The sequence below is a fragment of the Hippopotamus amphibius genome, chromosome 9 (genome assembly GCF_030028045.1).
Source record: "Hippopotamus amphibius kiboko isolate mHipAmp2 chromosome 9, mHipAmp2.hap2, whole genome shotgun sequence".
Taxonomy (NCBI): domain Eukaryota; kingdom Metazoa; phylum Chordata; class Mammalia; order Artiodactyla; family Hippopotamidae; genus Hippopotamus; species Hippopotamus amphibius.
In genome coordinates, this window is record NC_080194.1 from 106,868,719 (window position 1) to 106,886,872 (window position 18,154).

The 18,154-nt window shown below is 55.4% G+C and overlaps 1 protein-coding gene across 4 annotated transcripts in view; it reads left to right on the forward strand.

Annotated features, from left to right (window-relative positions):
* The window catches only part of CLIP2 (CAP-Gly domain containing linker protein 2), a 79,099-nt gene that overhangs the window by 21,599 nt on the left and 39,346 nt on the right, over positions 1 to 18,154 (forward strand). For 2 of the 4 annotated variants that reach the window (XM_057695668.1, XM_057695667.1), the window contains exons 3-4: positions 10,233 to 10,327; positions 11,162 to 11,712. In XM_057695668.1, the coding sequence (XP_057551651.1) occupies positions 10,233 to 10,327; positions 11,162 to 11,712 (646 nt within the window). The remainder of the gene's footprint in view (positions 1 to 10,232; positions 10,328 to 11,161; positions 11,713 to 18,154) is intronic. The other 2 variants (XM_057695670.1, XM_057695669.1) reach the window with 1 other exon arrangement.

Genomic DNA, 18,154 nt, shown 5'->3' on the forward strand with positions numbered 1-18,154 from the left:
GCTGTGATGAACATCTTTGGCACAAATCCCTGCTTTGATGACACTCCAGCCAGCAGGGTAAGACAGGGTCCATCTCATCTGATTGTCATGGAAGTTTGGAGAGACAAAAACAGCCACAGGCCCGACTGGGCAACCTGGGCCCGGGGTGGAGTCAAGGGAAGTTTGAGCCAAAGGCACGGGCAGTTGGCAGAACCAGGTCCCTGGCAAAGCCAGACAACTAGCATGGAAAGATGAGAAGACGTATCATGTGGTCCATGGACAGCCCTGCCTGGTCCAGGCCCAAGTGGAGGCCCAGACTCCCCTTCCAAGGTGGCAAATCCTCCTTTCCTCATGGGAGGCATTTCTGAGCATGAGAAGAACCCAGGCAGGAGAAAACAAGAGGGAAAGGCTGTTCCAGTTGAGGGAACAGGTGATGCAAAGGCCCTGAGGCAGGAATGGATTGTTTGTTAATAAAGAGAAAGAAGACAAGTCTGGGTAGAGAGGATTGTGAAATAGGGTGGGGAAGGGGACAGAGGGAGATGGTGAAGGGCAGGGGGACTGGGTTTGTTTTAAGTGTGGTGGGAGCTATTGGAGGACATTAGCAGAAATCGTCTGGTATTGTTGGCAGCCCTCAAGCCACCAGGCGGAGGGCAGGTTGTGGGGGTTAAGAGCAGGGCTGGGGAGACCGGTGAGGAGGCATGTGATCACCCAGGCAAGGATGTTTGCACTCACTGCCAGGGCTGTGGGAGGTCAAGGGGCTGGTCACCATGAGTGTGCTGCAGGGAAGACTTCCTGGAAGAAGTGTGAGTGAGCTCAGCCTTAAGGAGGGGGCAATGTAAATGTGGAGGAGGAGGATGACATGGGACCTGGAGGAAGAGCATGGGCAGAGGCACCAAGTGGGCTGAGCTTGGTCTAGTGCAGGTGGGAGTTGTACAGCCCACTGGCTGGAGAGGGGCTCCAGCCAGGCCCAACCTTGACCCTCTTCTCTACTGGAGAGAGCCCCATAGCACCTTTTCGATTCTTTCTGCATTGCCCCCTCTCTGAACCAGAGGGGCCTAAGTTCTGGCTTTGATCCCGCTCTAATGCCCCTCCTAGCTCTGCCCCCGCTGTGTGACCTTGGAAGAGTTACTTAACTTCTCTGAGCCACAAATGGGATAATGACATATCTCTCCTGGAATCAAGTGAGTTAATACATGTGAAGTGCCTGCAGGTGGAAGACTCATTAAAGAGTAATTTCTGGGCTTCCTAGGTGGCACAGTGGTTAAGAATCCGCCTGCCAATGCAGGGGACACAGGTTCGATCCCTGCTCCAGGAAGATCCCACATGCCGCAGAGCAACTAAGCCCGTGTGCCAAAAAAAAAAAAAAAGTAATTTCTTTTCCTTTCATCCATCCATAATCTCATTACAGAAAAATTTGAGTGATAAAAGAAGGAACTCCCATTACCCCTCCATTTAACCTAATCACAGCCACCACTGTGATATGTTCCTTCTGGTCTTCTTTTCCCTGTTGCACATGTTGTTTCAAGCAGTTAGGCCATGGGTTGCATCCAAACTTGCTTCACGTTTGATCGCATTCTATGGGCAGTACCTGTCTGTGCTACAGCAGTGTCCTCTTTGCTGGCTACATCCTGGTCCCTTGAGGGAAGGCGGAGGGACCACACTGTGAGGCCCGCTGGTTGCCTCCTGGTCACACCACGAGGTGGTCTGGGCGCCTCTGAGGGTGGGGGCTGGGTGGTCTGACTCTGCCTGGACCCCAAGCCCGCAGGGCTGTTCCGGGGAGAGGAGGTGCCGCTCTATGAATGCCCGATTGATCACAGAGCCACGCCCCCTGCTGAGGGACATGGTGGCGGCAAAAGGCTGCAGCTGCGCTTGGTGGCTTGGCGCCGCCCTCCTTCCCGCTCTGGCACCTGCTGCCTTTGCAGGTCAGAGAGAGACGGACCCCCGGGCTGGGGGAGGGGACAGAGAGCCGGGAGCAGTTGGCCAGGGTGGTGGAGCCCTGTGAGAGGGGAAGGGAGCCTTCTGCCGCCCAGAGCTGCTTTTGTCCCCGCTCCAAGTCTCATAACAAGAGTCCCAGCAGAGGCAGGATGAGTGGCGGCAGCAAGGGAGGAGGACGGTGGGCCCCCCCACGCCTGTTGGCCCGCAGGCTCCCTCAGCCACCCTGCGGAACTGGCCATCTGCTCTCCAGGGTGCTGGAGGTGCCCACTGCCACGGGAGGCTGGGAGGCTGGGAGGCTGGGACTCTGGGGGGAGGCACTGGGGCACCAAGAGGGGGTCTGGCAGAGGCTGGAGCCTGGTGGTGGTTGGAGGGGGGCAGTTGGCTCTGGGAATCGGGGCAGTGGCTGCCTCCCAAAGCATGAGCTCAGCGTCCGGGCAGAGGGTCTGCCAAGGGCTGGGCCTGGACTGGTGCCCTTCCCTCCCGGGCCTGTGTCGGTTCCCAGAGCGGTGACATACAGGGAGTAGCATGACCGGGGGGGGGGCGTGGGAGGGGGTCTGTCATACCAGGAAGTAGCCCAGAAGTGGTCAGAGCAGGTGCACTGGAAGGCGGTCTGGGACCCACCGGTGGGCCAAGGCCTGGGTGGAGCCTCAAGGTCAGGGGCAGCCCAGCCAGACTGGCTGGAGCCTGTGGAGGCTGCTTCAGGTCAGGTAGTTGGGGCAGGGGGGCAGGGACGTTTCATTCAGGAGGTGACACTGGTGCAAAGATCTGAGTGACAAGCAGGAGCCTGCCCGTCCGAGGGTGGGGAAGGGCATCCAGGCAGAGGCAGTGGTGGCTGCAAAGGTCCTGAGTCTTGAGGCCTCTGAGGATGAGGACAAACAGCAGCTGGAGGGGTCTGGGGAGGGTTGTGACCCACCTGTGGGCCAGGGCAAGAGTGGAGGCGGAAGGGAGTTGGGGAGCTGTGACCAGGGCCGCCTGGGGGTTGGGAACCTATCCTGGGCCTGAGGAAGCAGTCGGGAGAGTTCAGGCCTCTGGGCTGGCAGCCTAAGATGCTGCTGGGGTACGGCCCTCCCTTTGGGTCAGGAGTAGCCCGTGGGGGTCGGGCAGGTCTGTCACGGCTGGGCAGTTGTGGGAAAGACGGGACCATGGCAGGCTGCGCACAGGAGTCCTTAGTCCCTCCTGGGGTCTGCTTCTGAGCCTCAGGTGGGGGCAGGCCAGGCCAAGCCATACTCTTCGGGCAAGAAGGGCTGGCCACGGGGACCTGGGGAGAACTCAGGGGCTGCTGAGCAAAGGGACAGAGCATAGGCCACTGTCGAGGTCCCTCTGCCCTTGCCCCCCACTGGGGCAGGTGGGTCCTTGGAGGGCCTTTCCCATCCCTTGCACTGTGGTCCAGCTCCAGAGATATCCCATCTAGGAGGGATGGCGTTTGACACTTGCATGTCACAAGCCAGCCCTGCAGCAGCTGTCTTATCACATTTCTTTCTCATTAACAACTCAGTGAGAGAACTGCTCTTAGGTCCATTTTAAAGATGACAGAACTGAGGCTTGGAGCTCTCAGCTGAGTTGCCCAGAGTTACAGGGCCAGAGGGCAGCAGGGCTGGGGTTGAGGCTCGTGCTGGGCTTGGTGTAAAGCTGGCTCAGGCTGCTGGCACCCACTGCCCACACCAGGGATGAGGCGGCTGGAGTGGCTGGGGTCCTGCGTCCAGTCCCACACTCTGCTTGGACCCTGGACAGGTGGGCAGGCTTGGAGGAGCGATGTGTTCTCGTTACGCGGGTCACCAGTATGCCCCAGTGTGCCTGTGGCCTTTCCACTTGCAGGGGACCCAGGACACAAGAGGTCAAGGACGAGTGTGCACGGGAGTCCCCCTCAGACAAGGAGCGGCCCCGTGGGGCAGGGTCCACCTCCTGTGTCTTGATCTCTCCCCAGGGGCCCAGAGCTTTTCAGTTCTGGCGTATTGAGCTGGGGCCCGGGTGCCCCCACACCCTGTGGGTGCTCCAGACATGGGAGCCAGCCTGGCGTGCCGGAGGGTGTCCCACAGAGCTTCGTGGCTGGCCTTGAGTCCTAGACGCTGACCCTATTCCATTCCACCCCCGGAAGTTTGGTCCCCATACTCCCCAGGAGGGTAGGTGGCATCACCCCCATTTTACCTGACTTGTCCCAGATGCTGTGCAAGCCTGGGCAGAAGCAGGACCAACTTCCAGCCCTTGTTCCTGCAGAGCCAGCACTGGCCCCAAGCAGCACTCACTCCCTGCAAGGTCAGCTCTCCCGCTCTCCTCCCCTAACCACATCCTAAACTTTTTAATGGCATCAGGATGGGGAAAGCCAAGCTGAGCTTTTCTGTGGCTGGCCTGCGGATGGGCGGGGGGCAGGGCAGCCTCCTGATGCTCCTGACGTCGCCCAGAATCGATGGGGAATGGGGGGTGGGGGGGGGGGGAGCAGGGGCCCAGCTGCCAGTGCCTGCCTGCCTGCCTGCCGTGGCTGGTGTGGCCGTAGCAGGGCTTCTCCATGGGGAGCTGGCTCTGCTCTTTCCCGGGTAAGCCTCCTGTGTCTTTTTCCCCCTGGGGCCTCAGCTGAGTCTGCTGCGTGGGGGCTCTGCCCCTTAGTTGAGAGTAGGGGGAACGGAAGGGGGCTTCTGAGTTCCCTTTGGCTCAGGAAGGACGCTGAGCAGTCCTTGGGTCTGGGGACCTCCCTGGAGCGGCCTGGTAGAGGGTTCCTTGTTCAGAGATGGATGGCTGGGGACAGTGTAGCAGGCGAGATGCCGGGCCTGTGGTGGCCACAGGGGGAGGGCCCTGCCTTGGTCACAATGGGTTGGGAGGAGTCTTTCCAGAGATCCTATTGGGGGGGCACTGTCATGGGACTGACTGGAGGGTGGACTGGGCTGGGGGGCTCACGGTGGGAGAGCCTGAATTCCTCCTTGAGGAATGCTCTAGAGACCCCATCCCTTCCTTTGGACCTCTGCGTTGAATACCTGCCAGGAGAACCGGGGTCTTAGAGCAGAAAGCTGCTTTGGGATTTGTGGGGCATTTGTGTACGTAGTTTTGGGACCACCATGGAGGGGAGGTCAGGGTTGTGGCCAGGCTGCATTTCAGCCCTGTCCTGGGGCTCCGAGGATGGAGAGGGGATCTGTGTGGACCCCACCTCCCAGGGCTTGTGTTCTGGGTGGGGCGCAGACACATACCCTTGCATTCTGGGCGGCAGGCTGTGCAAACTGAGGAAGAATGGAGCTCCGTGGAGTGGCAGTGCCAGTGAGGGGCGTTGGAGCTGGTGTGATGGGCAGACAGGGTTTCCTTAGGTGACACAGAGAGGAAAATGCTATAATTTTAGGCCAGAGTGACCATGTACTGCCTGGGACAGCCCTAGTTTATGCATGTGGTCTTGGCATGATAATATATTAGTAGCATCTCTTTTCTCTCCACAGTGTCTGGTTTTGGACGATCAATCATGTAGTCACCTTATTTATAGTCTCCCCTAAGTCATCACACTGCTCATTTGCATATTAAAGGCTCTGACAAGTCCTGCAGCAAAGTAACCTTAACTTTGCTTAAGCCCGTTTCTCAAGTGTGTTGGAACTTGGAGATTAAGGTTTTGTGTTCATGATACCTGTTAACACCCTGTGGAACTATGTTCTATGGAACATATATAGATACGCTTTTTTCCCTCTGGCCTTCGGGGCAGAGGCACGACTTCATCACGCTCCTTGGTTCATGTCGTATCATCACTGTGCGTCCCTCCAAGGCCCCACTTCTGTTTTTTTCTCCTGTTTCCTATTCCCATTCCCCCACCCCAGGCATTCTTGCCCATGTAGTGTGCCTGACACTCTCGAGCTCTTTCTCACCAAGCATCACATCATAAACACTTCCCCATGTCATCTGGAAAAATTATTTTTAAAGAGTACTTACTAATCCAAAAGACTTGACCATAATTTATATAACTACTTACTATTTGGCGGGGGGGGGGGGGGGCACTTAAATCCAGGTTTTGTTTGTTTTGTGAATAACAAGACAGTGAGTCAGTTTTTTCTTTCTAAATTATTTCCTTGGGAAATGAGGCCACAGATGACATTATTTCATTATTTTCTTTTTCAAATATTGTATTTCATTTTTAAATTATGTGTTATTCCTTTTATTACACAAGTAACATGGGCTTCTTGTTAAAAGCCAAAGGTTAACATAAAAAGTGATCCCCATCTAGAGAGTGAAAATGAGTTGGGGGGAGTGATGATGTGGTTGGGTTTGCCTTCAGAGCACTCACGCTGACAGCTCTGGAGGAGGGCCTGAAACAGGGGGCTGGAGACTGGATGCTGGGAAACCCTTCTGGAAGCTTCTTTCCTGGGCAAGGTGTAAAATCTCAAGGACTTGATCTCGGCAGGGGTCTCTGAGACTCTAGAGGGAGGTGTGGATTCAGGTGTTGTTTCTTCTGTGAAATTGCTAGATCTTGATTTATAACTGGATTGGGGATTGGGGGTAGGGGGCTGGGAGGGAGGGAGGGGGGAGGAGCAATGAAGGTTAGTGGCCTGAGTACTAAATGGGTGGGCGGGGGGCACTCCCGAGGTGGGGAGGACAGAGGAGGAGCTTTCGGAGCTGGGGTCACTTTGGTTCAGAATGTCGAGTGTGAAGTCCTGGAGGACATCCAGGAGGAGGCAGCTGCTGGAAGGGCAGGTCTGGCGGTCAGGGAAGGGATCTATCTGGACTGGGTAGAACAACTTCATTCTACATCTTTTTGTGTCATTTGAATCTTTTACAGGAGAATTTATTAACGTCTTTTAAAAACACAGAAACGTGGCAGCATAAAAACAGTAGCTAATGGTGCAGGAGAGGGTTAGATTATAGGGGAGCACAGTGTAAAGCAGGGTTCCCAGGTACTGACCAGAAAAGAGGGACATTTTTGCTGTCTCTCACCCCCTCCCTGCCTGTTCCCTGCGCTGGAGACAGGTCAGGGGCTTGGTCTTTCTCTGTGTCCTCTTCCTGTTGCTCATTCACAGGGTCTAGAGAATTTAGATGGGTCTTTGATGGGCTGCTCTCCAGGGTGTGGGCTGGGACAGGGCCAGTAGTGTGCTGGCGCCCGCCCAGGCCAGCTCACAAGAACCAATTATGAAATCGTCAGGAATTTTGCAAGCAGGTATTAAACACAGCCATTATTTAAAAAATCAGATGTGTGGACTTAAAATTAAGTACATTCTATTCAAAACATAGGTAATAAATATTCAAAACTCATGACTTCTAGTAGTACCCCAGTAGTGTTTATACCACTAATACTTCTACTGTTTTACTACTTTGGTAAAAAACTACTGTTTACTACTAGTAAGATTTTTATAGTATCTTGTGTTTTTGAGCTTATTTACTCTGTGGTGGAAATACTGTATATAATCCCTTCCCAGCTCTATGTTTAGTGACATCGTGCTGGTAGCCTGAGATGGATCACGGTGGGAGAGTTTACACTGTGGAAACTGGCAAAGGCTGCAGAATCAGGGTTATTACTATTATCTTTTTCTCTCTTGGAGACCTAGTTAAGCCTTTCCCAGCACACCACTGGCTGGACTATAGGTGAAGAAAGTAGTGGATGGAGACCACCCCATTGGAGAGGACCACCAGGGTGAGTCAGGGTGGAGGGGGCAGAGGCCCCAGCCCTGTCACGGGAGCGGGGAGCCTTGAGAGGCGCGTGGACAGCAGAGCCGGGTACCACAAGGCCAGGAAGGGCCACCCCCTGCAGTGCAGCAAGGAGGACGTGGCATCCTCACAGGAGCAGTTTCCACAGCAGGGAGGGGTTGGGAGCGGAGAGTCACAGAGGGACTGGGGAAGCAGTCTTATTAGGGCATGGAACCACTTCCTTCTAGACACTGCTGGATGGAAAAACACCCACTGCAAGAAGAGCAAAGGAACACACACACACACACACACACACACACGTACATGCACAGGATAAAGCCTGGAAAAACACACACTAAGATGTTAACTATTTAAAAATTTTCTCCAGTGGACGTGAGTGATTTGTGTAATAAACAGATCAATTTAAATACAGAGAAAAGCTTGTTTGCTGGGAAGGAGAATGGGTGACAGCAGGAAGGGGTGAGCCTCAGATTCCTTGACTGAAGAAACGGGAGCAGCTGTCTGCAGCTTGGGTTGTTGAATATTACGTGCACCCTGTGCATAGCTGGTGGGGGCGGGGGGCCTCGTTCTCAGCAGGCCATGCAGTGCAGGTTTCACTGAGGGCCTGCTGCGGGGAACCGGCCTGGGTGCTAGAGAGGAAACACAGCCCACGTAAGCTTGCATTTAAGTCCGAGAGGCAGACATACCCTGGTGAAGACAGGGGATAAATCTCTGGAAGAATAAAGCAGGTAGAAGGTGCTGCAGGTGGGTGGGCTTTTACATGAAGCAGTCAGGGAAGGCTTCTCTGAGGAGGTGAGGGAGGAGAGAGCGAGCTGTGTGACTGTCAGGGCAGAGGTCCTGGGAGGGGCTCCTACCCCCATTCACAGAGAGCCATCTCTCCCCAACCCCAGGCGCCCACGGACCTTGGTGCCTTCCTGCCAGGCAGGAGGCCAGCTGAGTTGTAGCTGCGGTTCTGGTGTTCCCCCCACCCCTTTGCTGGACCTGCATCTGACACTGGGTGCTCAGGGAATGGGGTCCCTGGTGGCTGAGATTTGGCAGGTATGAAAAATGCCTGTCTCCGCTTCCCCAGGCAGAGCAGGACCGAAGTCCTTGAGGAAGGAGGAGAGGATGTGCTCTCTTCTGGGTGCACCCCCTCCCCCTGCCATGAGCCCCCCACTCACGTTGGACCAGACCACCAGCTGCTGTCACTTCACACCACATCCTTTAGCCCTTTAGATCAAAGTTCTACTTTGAACTTGAAACCGGCAGTCAGTTCCCTTGTGCCGGGTGTCTGGGGAAAGATCAGCTGCTGGTGGGAGGTTTAAGTCTGTGGCTGCCCTTCACTTTCTTGGGGCTTTGCCGAGCCGCTGCTGGTCCACGCGGGAGCTAGGAGGGTGGGGGGCCCAGGCCCTGCCTTCAGAGAGCTTCCAGAGCTTCCCCAGAGGCTCAGCCCATCAGCCAGCTCTCATAGCTCTGAAGACACGCCGACTTCTCCGAGAAGAGGTGGGGCTCGTGGAATGTCCGTGTCGGCCGGGACCCTAGCAATTTCTGACCTCACGCTTTGTTGTCCCATGGGGAAGCCGAGGCCCAGGTATGGGGAGGGGCCTGGCCAGGCCCAGCCAGTGTGTTACTGATGGCTCTCTGGAGGGCAGGGGGCTCTGTGGGGCTGCCATGCCTTCCCAAGTTCAGGCGGCTACAAGCTGCCTGGGGTGAGTGGGGGGTTTTGGTGAAGGTCTGTGCCTGTGGGGCTGGGGCACCAAAGAGGAAGAATGCTGCAGAACACCCAAGCACGGTTGCCAGGCTCATGACCTGGATTTTAGCAGCTGTTAAAACAACTGGTCCCCAGGCCTGTGACCCCTGGAAGGGGTGGGGTTGGGGAATAAAGGAGATTACCTGAGGGTCTGCCTGGGCCAGGACAGCTGGGAGGACAGCTGAGTAGGCAGCTTCTTGCCAAGAATAGCCACGCGGGGTCCCCCTCGACCTGGGACCCTTCTCTGTGCGGTCAGCACAGACGCCGGGTAGGGTAGGCGCTCACCTGGGCCACGGCCATTCGGTTAGGCAGACATCACAGAGCCCCTCGGCACAGGGAAGTTTTCTGGAAACGGATATGGGAAGGGCACTGAGGCCTGCTAGGCACCTGCCGTGCCTGCCTTACAACACCAGCTGGGCCCGGCTCCTGCCTGGGTAACTTTGGGCAAGTTTTGTCACCTCTGTTTCCTAATCTGCAAGATAAGAATATAATGTCTAAAAAGTACCCAGTTCATTGAGGGCATGTAGTCAGCACTTCATGGATGGAAGCTGCTGTTTTAATGATGATGCCCTTGACCCCGCGTTGTTAGCAGGGCCCACCGGCTGCTTGGGCAGTGTTACATGGGGACCCGCAGCAACACCTAATTTGTGGCTTCTTCCCTCTCTGGCTGCTTTTCCGAGCAGCTTTTTTTTTTTTTAAGGAAGGGGCCCGCCTGACCTGTTGGGGTTCCCAGACCCTGTACTGGTGTGATCCCACCAGAGGCTCCTGGCAACAGGATTGTCCTACATGAGAACTGAGGACCTGGAGCTTGGCCCAGGCACAGGGAACAGCAGGACGAGGTCGGCTGCTGGGAGGGGAAGGGGCAGAGCTGCTGGTCCAAGGTCACCAGAACCTGCTTGGAAGCCCTTCTTCGGCCCCCGGGGCCTTTCGTGGTTTTAGATTTTTTCTAATCCCTCAGTCTGAGTATCAGTCATTCTCATTATAGCAAGAGCAGTCAGCACTTGCTCACTGGTGTGGCCCAGGCTCCGTCCCTAGGGCTTTGTGTCCGTCACTGCTCAGCAGCCGCACGACGGAGGGCAGGTGAGGTGACCGAGGTGGGGCTCCAGGGCCTGCGCCCTCAGCCACGGTGGCCTCCACCTTGCGGGATCTCAGGGGTGGAAGAGAAGAGCCTTGGGGACCCCCCCACCCGCCCCCAGGGTCCCGCACAGGGTCCCACAAGAAAGAGGAGACATCCCTCTACAGGAAGGAATACAAGATGAGATTGTTCCCCACTCAAAGGGAACCATAGGGTTTGGCCAGAATCTAGGAAACGGGTCCGGGCAGGGGAGTCCAGGGTTGGGGTGGTTTGGGCTTGGCATGATGCATGCTTTGTACACAGTTGTTGGACTAATGAGAGTGCCCTGCACCAAGAGCCAGAGGCCGTTGGTTGGAGCTTGGCTCTGTTGCCTCCTGCCTGGGGGCCTAGATAAAGTATTTGATATCTCCGAGCCTCAGTTTCCTCATCTGTAAAAGGGGATCATGGAGACAACACCCCCCCCCAAGATCTGAGTCCCACATGGGGTGGTCTCAGATTAACAGCCGAGGGCCTGAGCCTGCCAGGATGGGGAAGTAGCAGCTGGTACCCCTTGGTCATGGGTTCATTCCGCCCTTGATTTTGAGTGACCCTGAGCAGTGGAAAGCCAATGCTTCTGAAGAGGCACATCCTGAGCTTTTCATCCCTAGAACTTTCCAGGGGGGTTGGCAGAGTAGGGAGAGATCTCGGGATGCCCACGGCCCAGGAGGAATGAGACCCGCCCCAGGCCCCAGCCCGGCCTGCCTCAGTTTCCCTATCGGCCAGCCGGACTGCGCTCCTGGGGCCCCCGAGGGTCCGGCCCCGACCCGAGCCCTAACCGCCGCCTCTCTCCTCCTCCACAGGCTCCCCCCTGCACAAGCAGGCCTCGGGCCCCCCGGCCGCGGCCCCCGCCGCCCCCGAGAAGCCCGGCGCCAAGGCGGCCGAGGTGGGCGACGAGTTCGTGGGGGACTTCGTGGTGGGCGAGCGCGTGTGGGTGAACGGCGTGAAGCCGGGCGTGGTGCAGTACCTGGGCGAGACGCAGTTCGCGCCGGGCCAGTGGGCGGGCGTGGTGCTGGACGAGCCGGTGGGCAAGAACGACGGCGCCGTGGGCGGCGTGCGCTACTTCGAGTGCCCGGCCCTGCAGGGCATCTTCACGCGGCCCTCCAAGCTGACCCGGCAGCCGGCGGCCGAGGGCTCGGGCAGCGACGCCCACTCGGTCGAGTCGCTGACCGCCCAGAACCTGTCGCTGCACTCGGGCACGGCCACGCCTCCGCTGACCAGCCGCGTCATCCCCCTGCGGGAGAGCGTCCTCAACAGCTCGGTCAAGACCGGCAACGAGTCGGGCTCCAACCTCTCGGACAGCGGCTCCGTGAAGCGGGGCGACAAGGACCTGCGCCTGGGAGACCGCGTGCTGGTGAGTCCCTCACCACCCCCCAGTCCACGTGGGTGAGCTGCATCCCTGGGACTGGGCAGGGAGGGGGACCCACGGGGCTTGGGCGGGTCCGGGCTGGGGCAGCCAGTCCTGGTCAGAACCACAGAGTGATGGGGGAGACAGCTAAAGTGGGAACCCTGGAGACTGTCGCTGTGTGACCCTGGGCAAGTGTCTTAACCTTCCTGGTCCTCAGGCTTCCCATCTATAAAATGAGAGCTTTAATAGTATCTCCCTATAGGTTGAAATGTGTGAATAGATGTAATGCCTTTAGACAGTGCCTGATTCCTAGCGTCCTCAAAATGTTAGCTATCACTGATATTATCCATTGATCCAACCCACCAGTGTGGATGTGCCAGGCTTATACTGGAAAAGGCTGGGGACTGGAGTGCCTAAGACCCCTGACCCTCCACTTCCTAGAGTAATGAAGATAAAAGCAAAAATAAACAAATGGGACCTAATTAAACTTAAAAGCTTTTGCACAGCAAGGGAAACTGTAAACAAGAGGAAAAGACAACCCTCAGAATGGGAGAAAATATTTGCAAATGAAGCGACTGACAAGGGATTAATCTCCAAAATACACAAACAGCTCATGCAGCTCAACGTCAAAAAACAAACAACACAATCAAAAAATGGGCAGACGATCTAAATAGACATTTCTCCAAAGAAGACATACAGATTGCCAAAAAGCACATGAAAAGATGCCCAACATCACTAATTATCAGAGACATGCAAATCAAAACTACACTGAGGTATCATCTCACGCCAGTCAGAATGGCTGTTATCAAAAAATCTACAAACAGTAAATGCTGGAGAGGCTGTGGAGAAAAGGGAACCCTCCTACAGTGTTGGTGGGAGTGTAAACCATTATGGAGAACAGTATGAAGCTTCCTTAAAAAAATAAATATAAATAAAATAAAATTCAAAAAAAAATTAAGTATGGAACTACCTTATGATCCAGCAATCCCACTCCGGGGTGTATATCTGGAGAAAACCATAATTTGAAAAGATACAGGCACCCCGGTGTTCACTGCAGCACTATTTACAATAGTCAAGACATGGAAGCAACCTAAATGTCCATCGACAGAGCAATAGATAAAGACAATGTGGTACATATATACAATGAAATATTAGCCATAAAAAAGAATGAAATAATGCCATTTGCAGCAACATGGATGGACCTAGACATTGTCATACTGAATGAAGTAAGTCTCAGAGAAAGACAAATATCATGGGATATCACTTATATGTGCAATCTAAAAAAATGGTACAAATGAACTTATTTACAAAACAGAAATAGAGTCACAGATATAGAAAACAGACTTATGGTTACCAGGGGGGGAAAAGGCAGGGGAGGGATAAATTGGGAGATTGGGATTGACATATACACACTACTATATATAAAATGGATAACTAGTAAGGACCTACTGTACAGCACAGGGAACTCTACTCAATACTCTGTAATGACCTATATGGGAAAAGAATATAAAGAAGAGTGGATATCTGTATAATTGTTAAACGTTGTTGTACACCTGAAACTAACACAACATTGTAAATCAACTATACTCCAATTAAAGAAAAAAAAAAAAAGACACCTGGCCCAAGGTTGGGTGGTTCAAACATCTAATCAGTTATAACCCAGAGTGGTCAGACAAGCTGGCTTACAGTCTCACTGAGCTGTCCTGGGGGGGTCCCTGGGATCTGAGGCCATGGCCACTGCAGGGAAATCAGGCCCAGGTTCATGCCTTTCCTGCTACGTCCCAGCTGTGTGAAGCTTCTCATTCATCGTTTGTCCATTCAGCAAAACAGGCATAGATAGCTCCCGTGTGATGCTTTTGTTGGGATCACTGAGAAGCTGGTGGCCATGGAAGTGCCTCGTAGCTACCAAGGGCTCTGGCCATGCGAGACCTGGGCTGTGTCAAGTGAGTGCCCTTTGGGTGGGAAGTGGAGCCCCTGGAGGTTACTGACCAGCCCTGAATGGTTCTCAGTTTGGGGGGAGGAGGGGCGTTTAACCCCAGTGTGATCCTGCCTGGAACTCCCCTTGCACCTGCTCCCCGCTCAGGGAAGGGGAACTAGACGTACTAGGCAGGGGGCACTCAAGCTGGCACGAGGCAGGCAGTGTTCTAGAAGTTTCTGCCAGACCCCAGCCCTTCAGCAGGGTTGGCAGCAGCCCCAGTGACTTTCCAGCCTGAGACTGGGTTGCATCCTTTGGTTTGAAGCACTGCTTTCTCCAGGGTGTACCGATGCCCAGCACTTTCTGCGCCTGCTGTCTTACACGGTGGGTGTTATCTCCCCATTTTACCGATGAGGAAACTGGGCTCAGCCCTGGAAAACAGCCTGTCCAGGGCCACTCAGCCAGGAGGTGCTGAGCCATTTCATTCCCTTATTCATTCATCAGCTGTGACTGCCCTGGGAATGGACATGCTTGGATTCGGCATGGGGGAGAGGAATTTGCAGGAGGGGTTTGCCTTCACCTCGAGGATGGAGCCCCACACGCCCCACCCTAGTCCACAGCTTCCCTTGGGCTAGTCCTCCAGCCTGGACCACTGTGCGCAGCCAGGATCCAGCCGGCTCGGCCGCCCCCAGAACGTGCCTCTTCTCCCTTGTGCCTGCTGTAAACACCACCACGTCATCTTCCTGACCCTACCCCTCCCTGTAACAAATGGTATTCTGGACGGGAGGGAAGGTAGAGGCCTGAGCTTGTACAATTGGAGGATGGGAGACTCTTTAGGAAAAAACAATACAAAAATATTGCTTTTGCAAATTTTACAAATCATGTGATCCCATGAATGTATTATGGGAAAAGGCTGGTGCAGGTGAGAGGCTCTGATCAGTTAAGCTCCGTTAGCTTCACCAACCACAAACCTTCTGACCTGGGTCAAAGGCACAAATAATGTTTGTTGTTTTTACACATAAATAACAGAATTTATGTCCATTAAGTTACGCTGCTCTTCAGCAACACCCCGGGTCCTGGTTTCATTTGGGCCTCAACACCACCCCAGGAGGTCCATGTACTCGCCAAATTGTCATGGCAAGTTGTTTATCCTCTCTCTGCCTCAGTTTCTTCACCTATAAAATGGGGATAGAAGTTCCCCTGCTGGGAATTCCCTGTCAGTCCAGTGGTTAGGACTCTGTACTTTCACTGCCGGGGCCCGGGTTTGATTCCTGGTCAGGAAACTAAGATCCTGTAAGCCGTGTGGTGTGGCAAAAAAAAAAAAAAAAAAAAAAAAAAAAGTTCACCTGCTGCGTGTGTAGTGTTTAGAAGGTGGCCTGGCTCCAAGTAAGCTCTGTGAAATGTTAGCTGGTATCAGCATTAAAGTCCGCGAAGGGTGGGTGTTCTCCTGGGCCATGGGGTCCCGGGCCCGGGGTGGGGGCTCAGAGCTCGGAGAGCCTCTCTGAGGTCACACGGTGGCTCACGACAGGCTGCACGTCCTTGGCTTCCACGGTCTGGTGCTTGCTGGGAACTTGTGCCAAGGACGTTACGCACAGCATCCATTTCCTCTTCAACCCTGAGGGGCCCTGGCCCCTGGAGGAGCCCCTGGGAGGGTGAGAGGGAGACCTGGAGACACAGGAGGAACACATATGACCTTCCTGGAATAGCGTCACTTAAATACTGGGCATCTCATCACACGCCTGCCGGAGCCAAATCGGCAGACTTTTCAGGTGTGGTTTGGAGGTCTGCACTGGCCGCACGGTTCACCTCTTACTCTCCCAGCTGCCCACGACACAGACGTTCATTATTGCATTTTACAGACTGAGGATGAGCGTCAGAGGCCTGAGTTTCCCACAGCACCCGGAGTGGACGTGGCAGAGCTGGGCTGCCCTACCTTTGTCCTTCTGGCCCTCGGCCCCTCCCCTGCCCCAGGGGACGGACGGACACACACACACACACACACACACAGATAACCTTTCTAGCTAATCTCTGAAATTCCTCCAGCATCCAATCATTCTGTTCCACCCCAACTTCCTCTTCTGAAACCCTCCCTCCCTGAGCCCTCTCACAGCTCGGCCTGGGTGAGTTTGGGGTCTCATCCAGTACTCTGGATAACTACTCAAGGATCCTGGGTGTCTGGAGTGGGGGCGCCTGGCAGAGGTGGGAGCAGAGAGGTGCAATGACTCATCCAAGGACACACAGCCTTTTAGAACATGCCTGGCAGAGCCGAGACGGGACCCAGGCCCAGCGGCCCGGCCTGGCGGGACTCTGGCACCCCAGGCCACCTCTCCGTTTCCTTCTGCCTGGGGACACCCATCACTCCCTTTGGTCCTGGGCACCTTCCAGGCCCGGAGAGCCTGTGGGGGGCACTTGGCTGCCTGGCTGGACTGAGACATAGCTGCTGTGTGTGTCCCCCAGAGTGTGGTCCTGAAGGTGCATCCCAGGAGGTGGGTCTGTCCGCACAGTTTTAGGGATGTCGCTCCAGAGGCAGCGGGGCTCGTGCGGCGGACTCTGGAGCCAGCCCATAGTTTAGGATTCAGGTCGTGGAACAGAAGAGACATTCCGGGGGAATTAACCAAGCATCAGGAACCGAGACTGATGATGTAGAGAGAGGGAAGCTTGGGAACTGGTGACAGAGAAGAGGGGTAGGAAGGCAGCCCCACGTGAGGGCTGATCCAGACTCAGACAGGCCTGCTGGGGCAGAGACCACTGGGCCCTAATCGCTGATTGCACAGGTGAGGACCCTGAGGATCAGAGAGGGTGAATGCTTGCCCAGGGTCACGTCATGAACAAGCTTGGGATGGGGGCTCTGGGCTTCTACTTACTAGCCCTGGAATGTCCTCTGTATCCCCTTACCCCGAGTAGACCCAGCAGTCCGGGTGGAGGGCTGGAAGTGTCTTGGTCAGCTATAGTTGCCAGCATGGGGTATGATTAGCAAGGAACAGAGGAGGCCGTCTCAGGGAAAAAGAGGCCTGGCTGGTTGCTTGTGGTTCCAAGAGGTGCCCCAGGGCCAAAGCCCCAAGGAGCGGATGTCAGGGGGTTAACAGGAAAGCTCTGACCCCCAAAGACGTCAGATGGCCCATAGGTTGCCATGGAAGGTCAGGTTCTCCAGAAGTAGTTGCTGGGGTGGGGCTTGGGGTGCGGGTGTTTATTAGAGATTTTAACATCTGTGCAGGATTGGGCAGAGGGAGAAGTCAGACTGCTCTTCAGGCTGGGCAGAGCCGTGGCCAACCCAGGGCAGCTCTGGAGTGAGCTTACCCATCACAACATCCTGTGTTGAGCCAGAGTCTCTGGGCCTTTCTGCCCTCGCCTTGCTCAGTCACCACATGTAGCTGCCCCATCTCAGGCGATAGGCTCCGCGCAAGAGGGCAGCAAGGCCCTCCTTGAAGCAGGATCTGAGTGGAGCCTCTCTGAGTACGTGAAGTCTCTGCCCCTTTATGTCCTTTCATGTACTGGCCACGGAAGCATCCCGAGGAGGGTGGACCAGGAGACCTTTCCCGGGAATCGCTGTACGACTGACACCCTCTCCCAGCACATCCCAAAGCTCCCTGCTGGTGCCACTCTGGCCTTGCAGATAACCCAGAGTGACCAGCCCGTGAGGCAGTCTGAGCAGCCCGGCCCCTCCCCACTGGGCAGGTGGGTTCTCTGCAGGGCTGTGTCCTGCCCACCGCCCCCTCAGTAGCTGGAGCTGGCCTGGGCAGTGTGGGACCAGCCCCCTGAGAGAGACGGGTCCTGAGAGATGAGGAAGGAGATTTTCTCTGCAGGTCTCTCGCTCACTCCTCAGTTCCCCATCAACTTCCCGCCACTCTGCTGAGAACAAACCCAGGAGGGCCATCCGTGGTACAGAGGCTGCTCGGTGGGCTCCGGGGTGAACAGGCCTGGATGTGAGCTCAGCTCTGCCCCTCACAGCAGTGTCTCAGGGCAGGGGGCTGAGCCTCAGTTTCCTCATCTTTACAATGGGCCTGATATTTTCATTTTGCAGGATTTGTATACGTTGAATAAGGAAGGGACTTGCCTGGTGGTCCAGGGGTCAAGACTCCATGCTTCCACTGCAGGGGGCATGGGTTCCATCCCTGAACAGGGAACTAAGATCCCACGTGCCATGGTGTGGCATAAATAAACAAATTCATTGATTAATAAATTGAATAAGGAACACTCCCGGTGTGTAGTGGGCCCTCAGGAAAGGCTGGATTTCTTTCCTTGCTCTGGGTGTCATTTCTTCACCCCAGAGTCTTCACAGCTGAGGGGTAACTGCTGTGATGCCTATGTAAGGCCTTGCTCTAGCTGGGAGAGATTTGTGAGGACTGGCCTGGGGGCTGTCCTGGGGGCTGCTGCGCTGGGGGCTGAGGGCAGACGGAGCTGGCATTTGTTGGGAGTGGGGAGGGGTGAGCGGGAGGGGACTCAGCCTACAGAGCACACAGGGCTGCTGGGCCTCTGTCTTCAGGCTCTGCTGATGGCGGGGCAGAGTCGGGGCAGGCGGGGGACCCAGGAGGT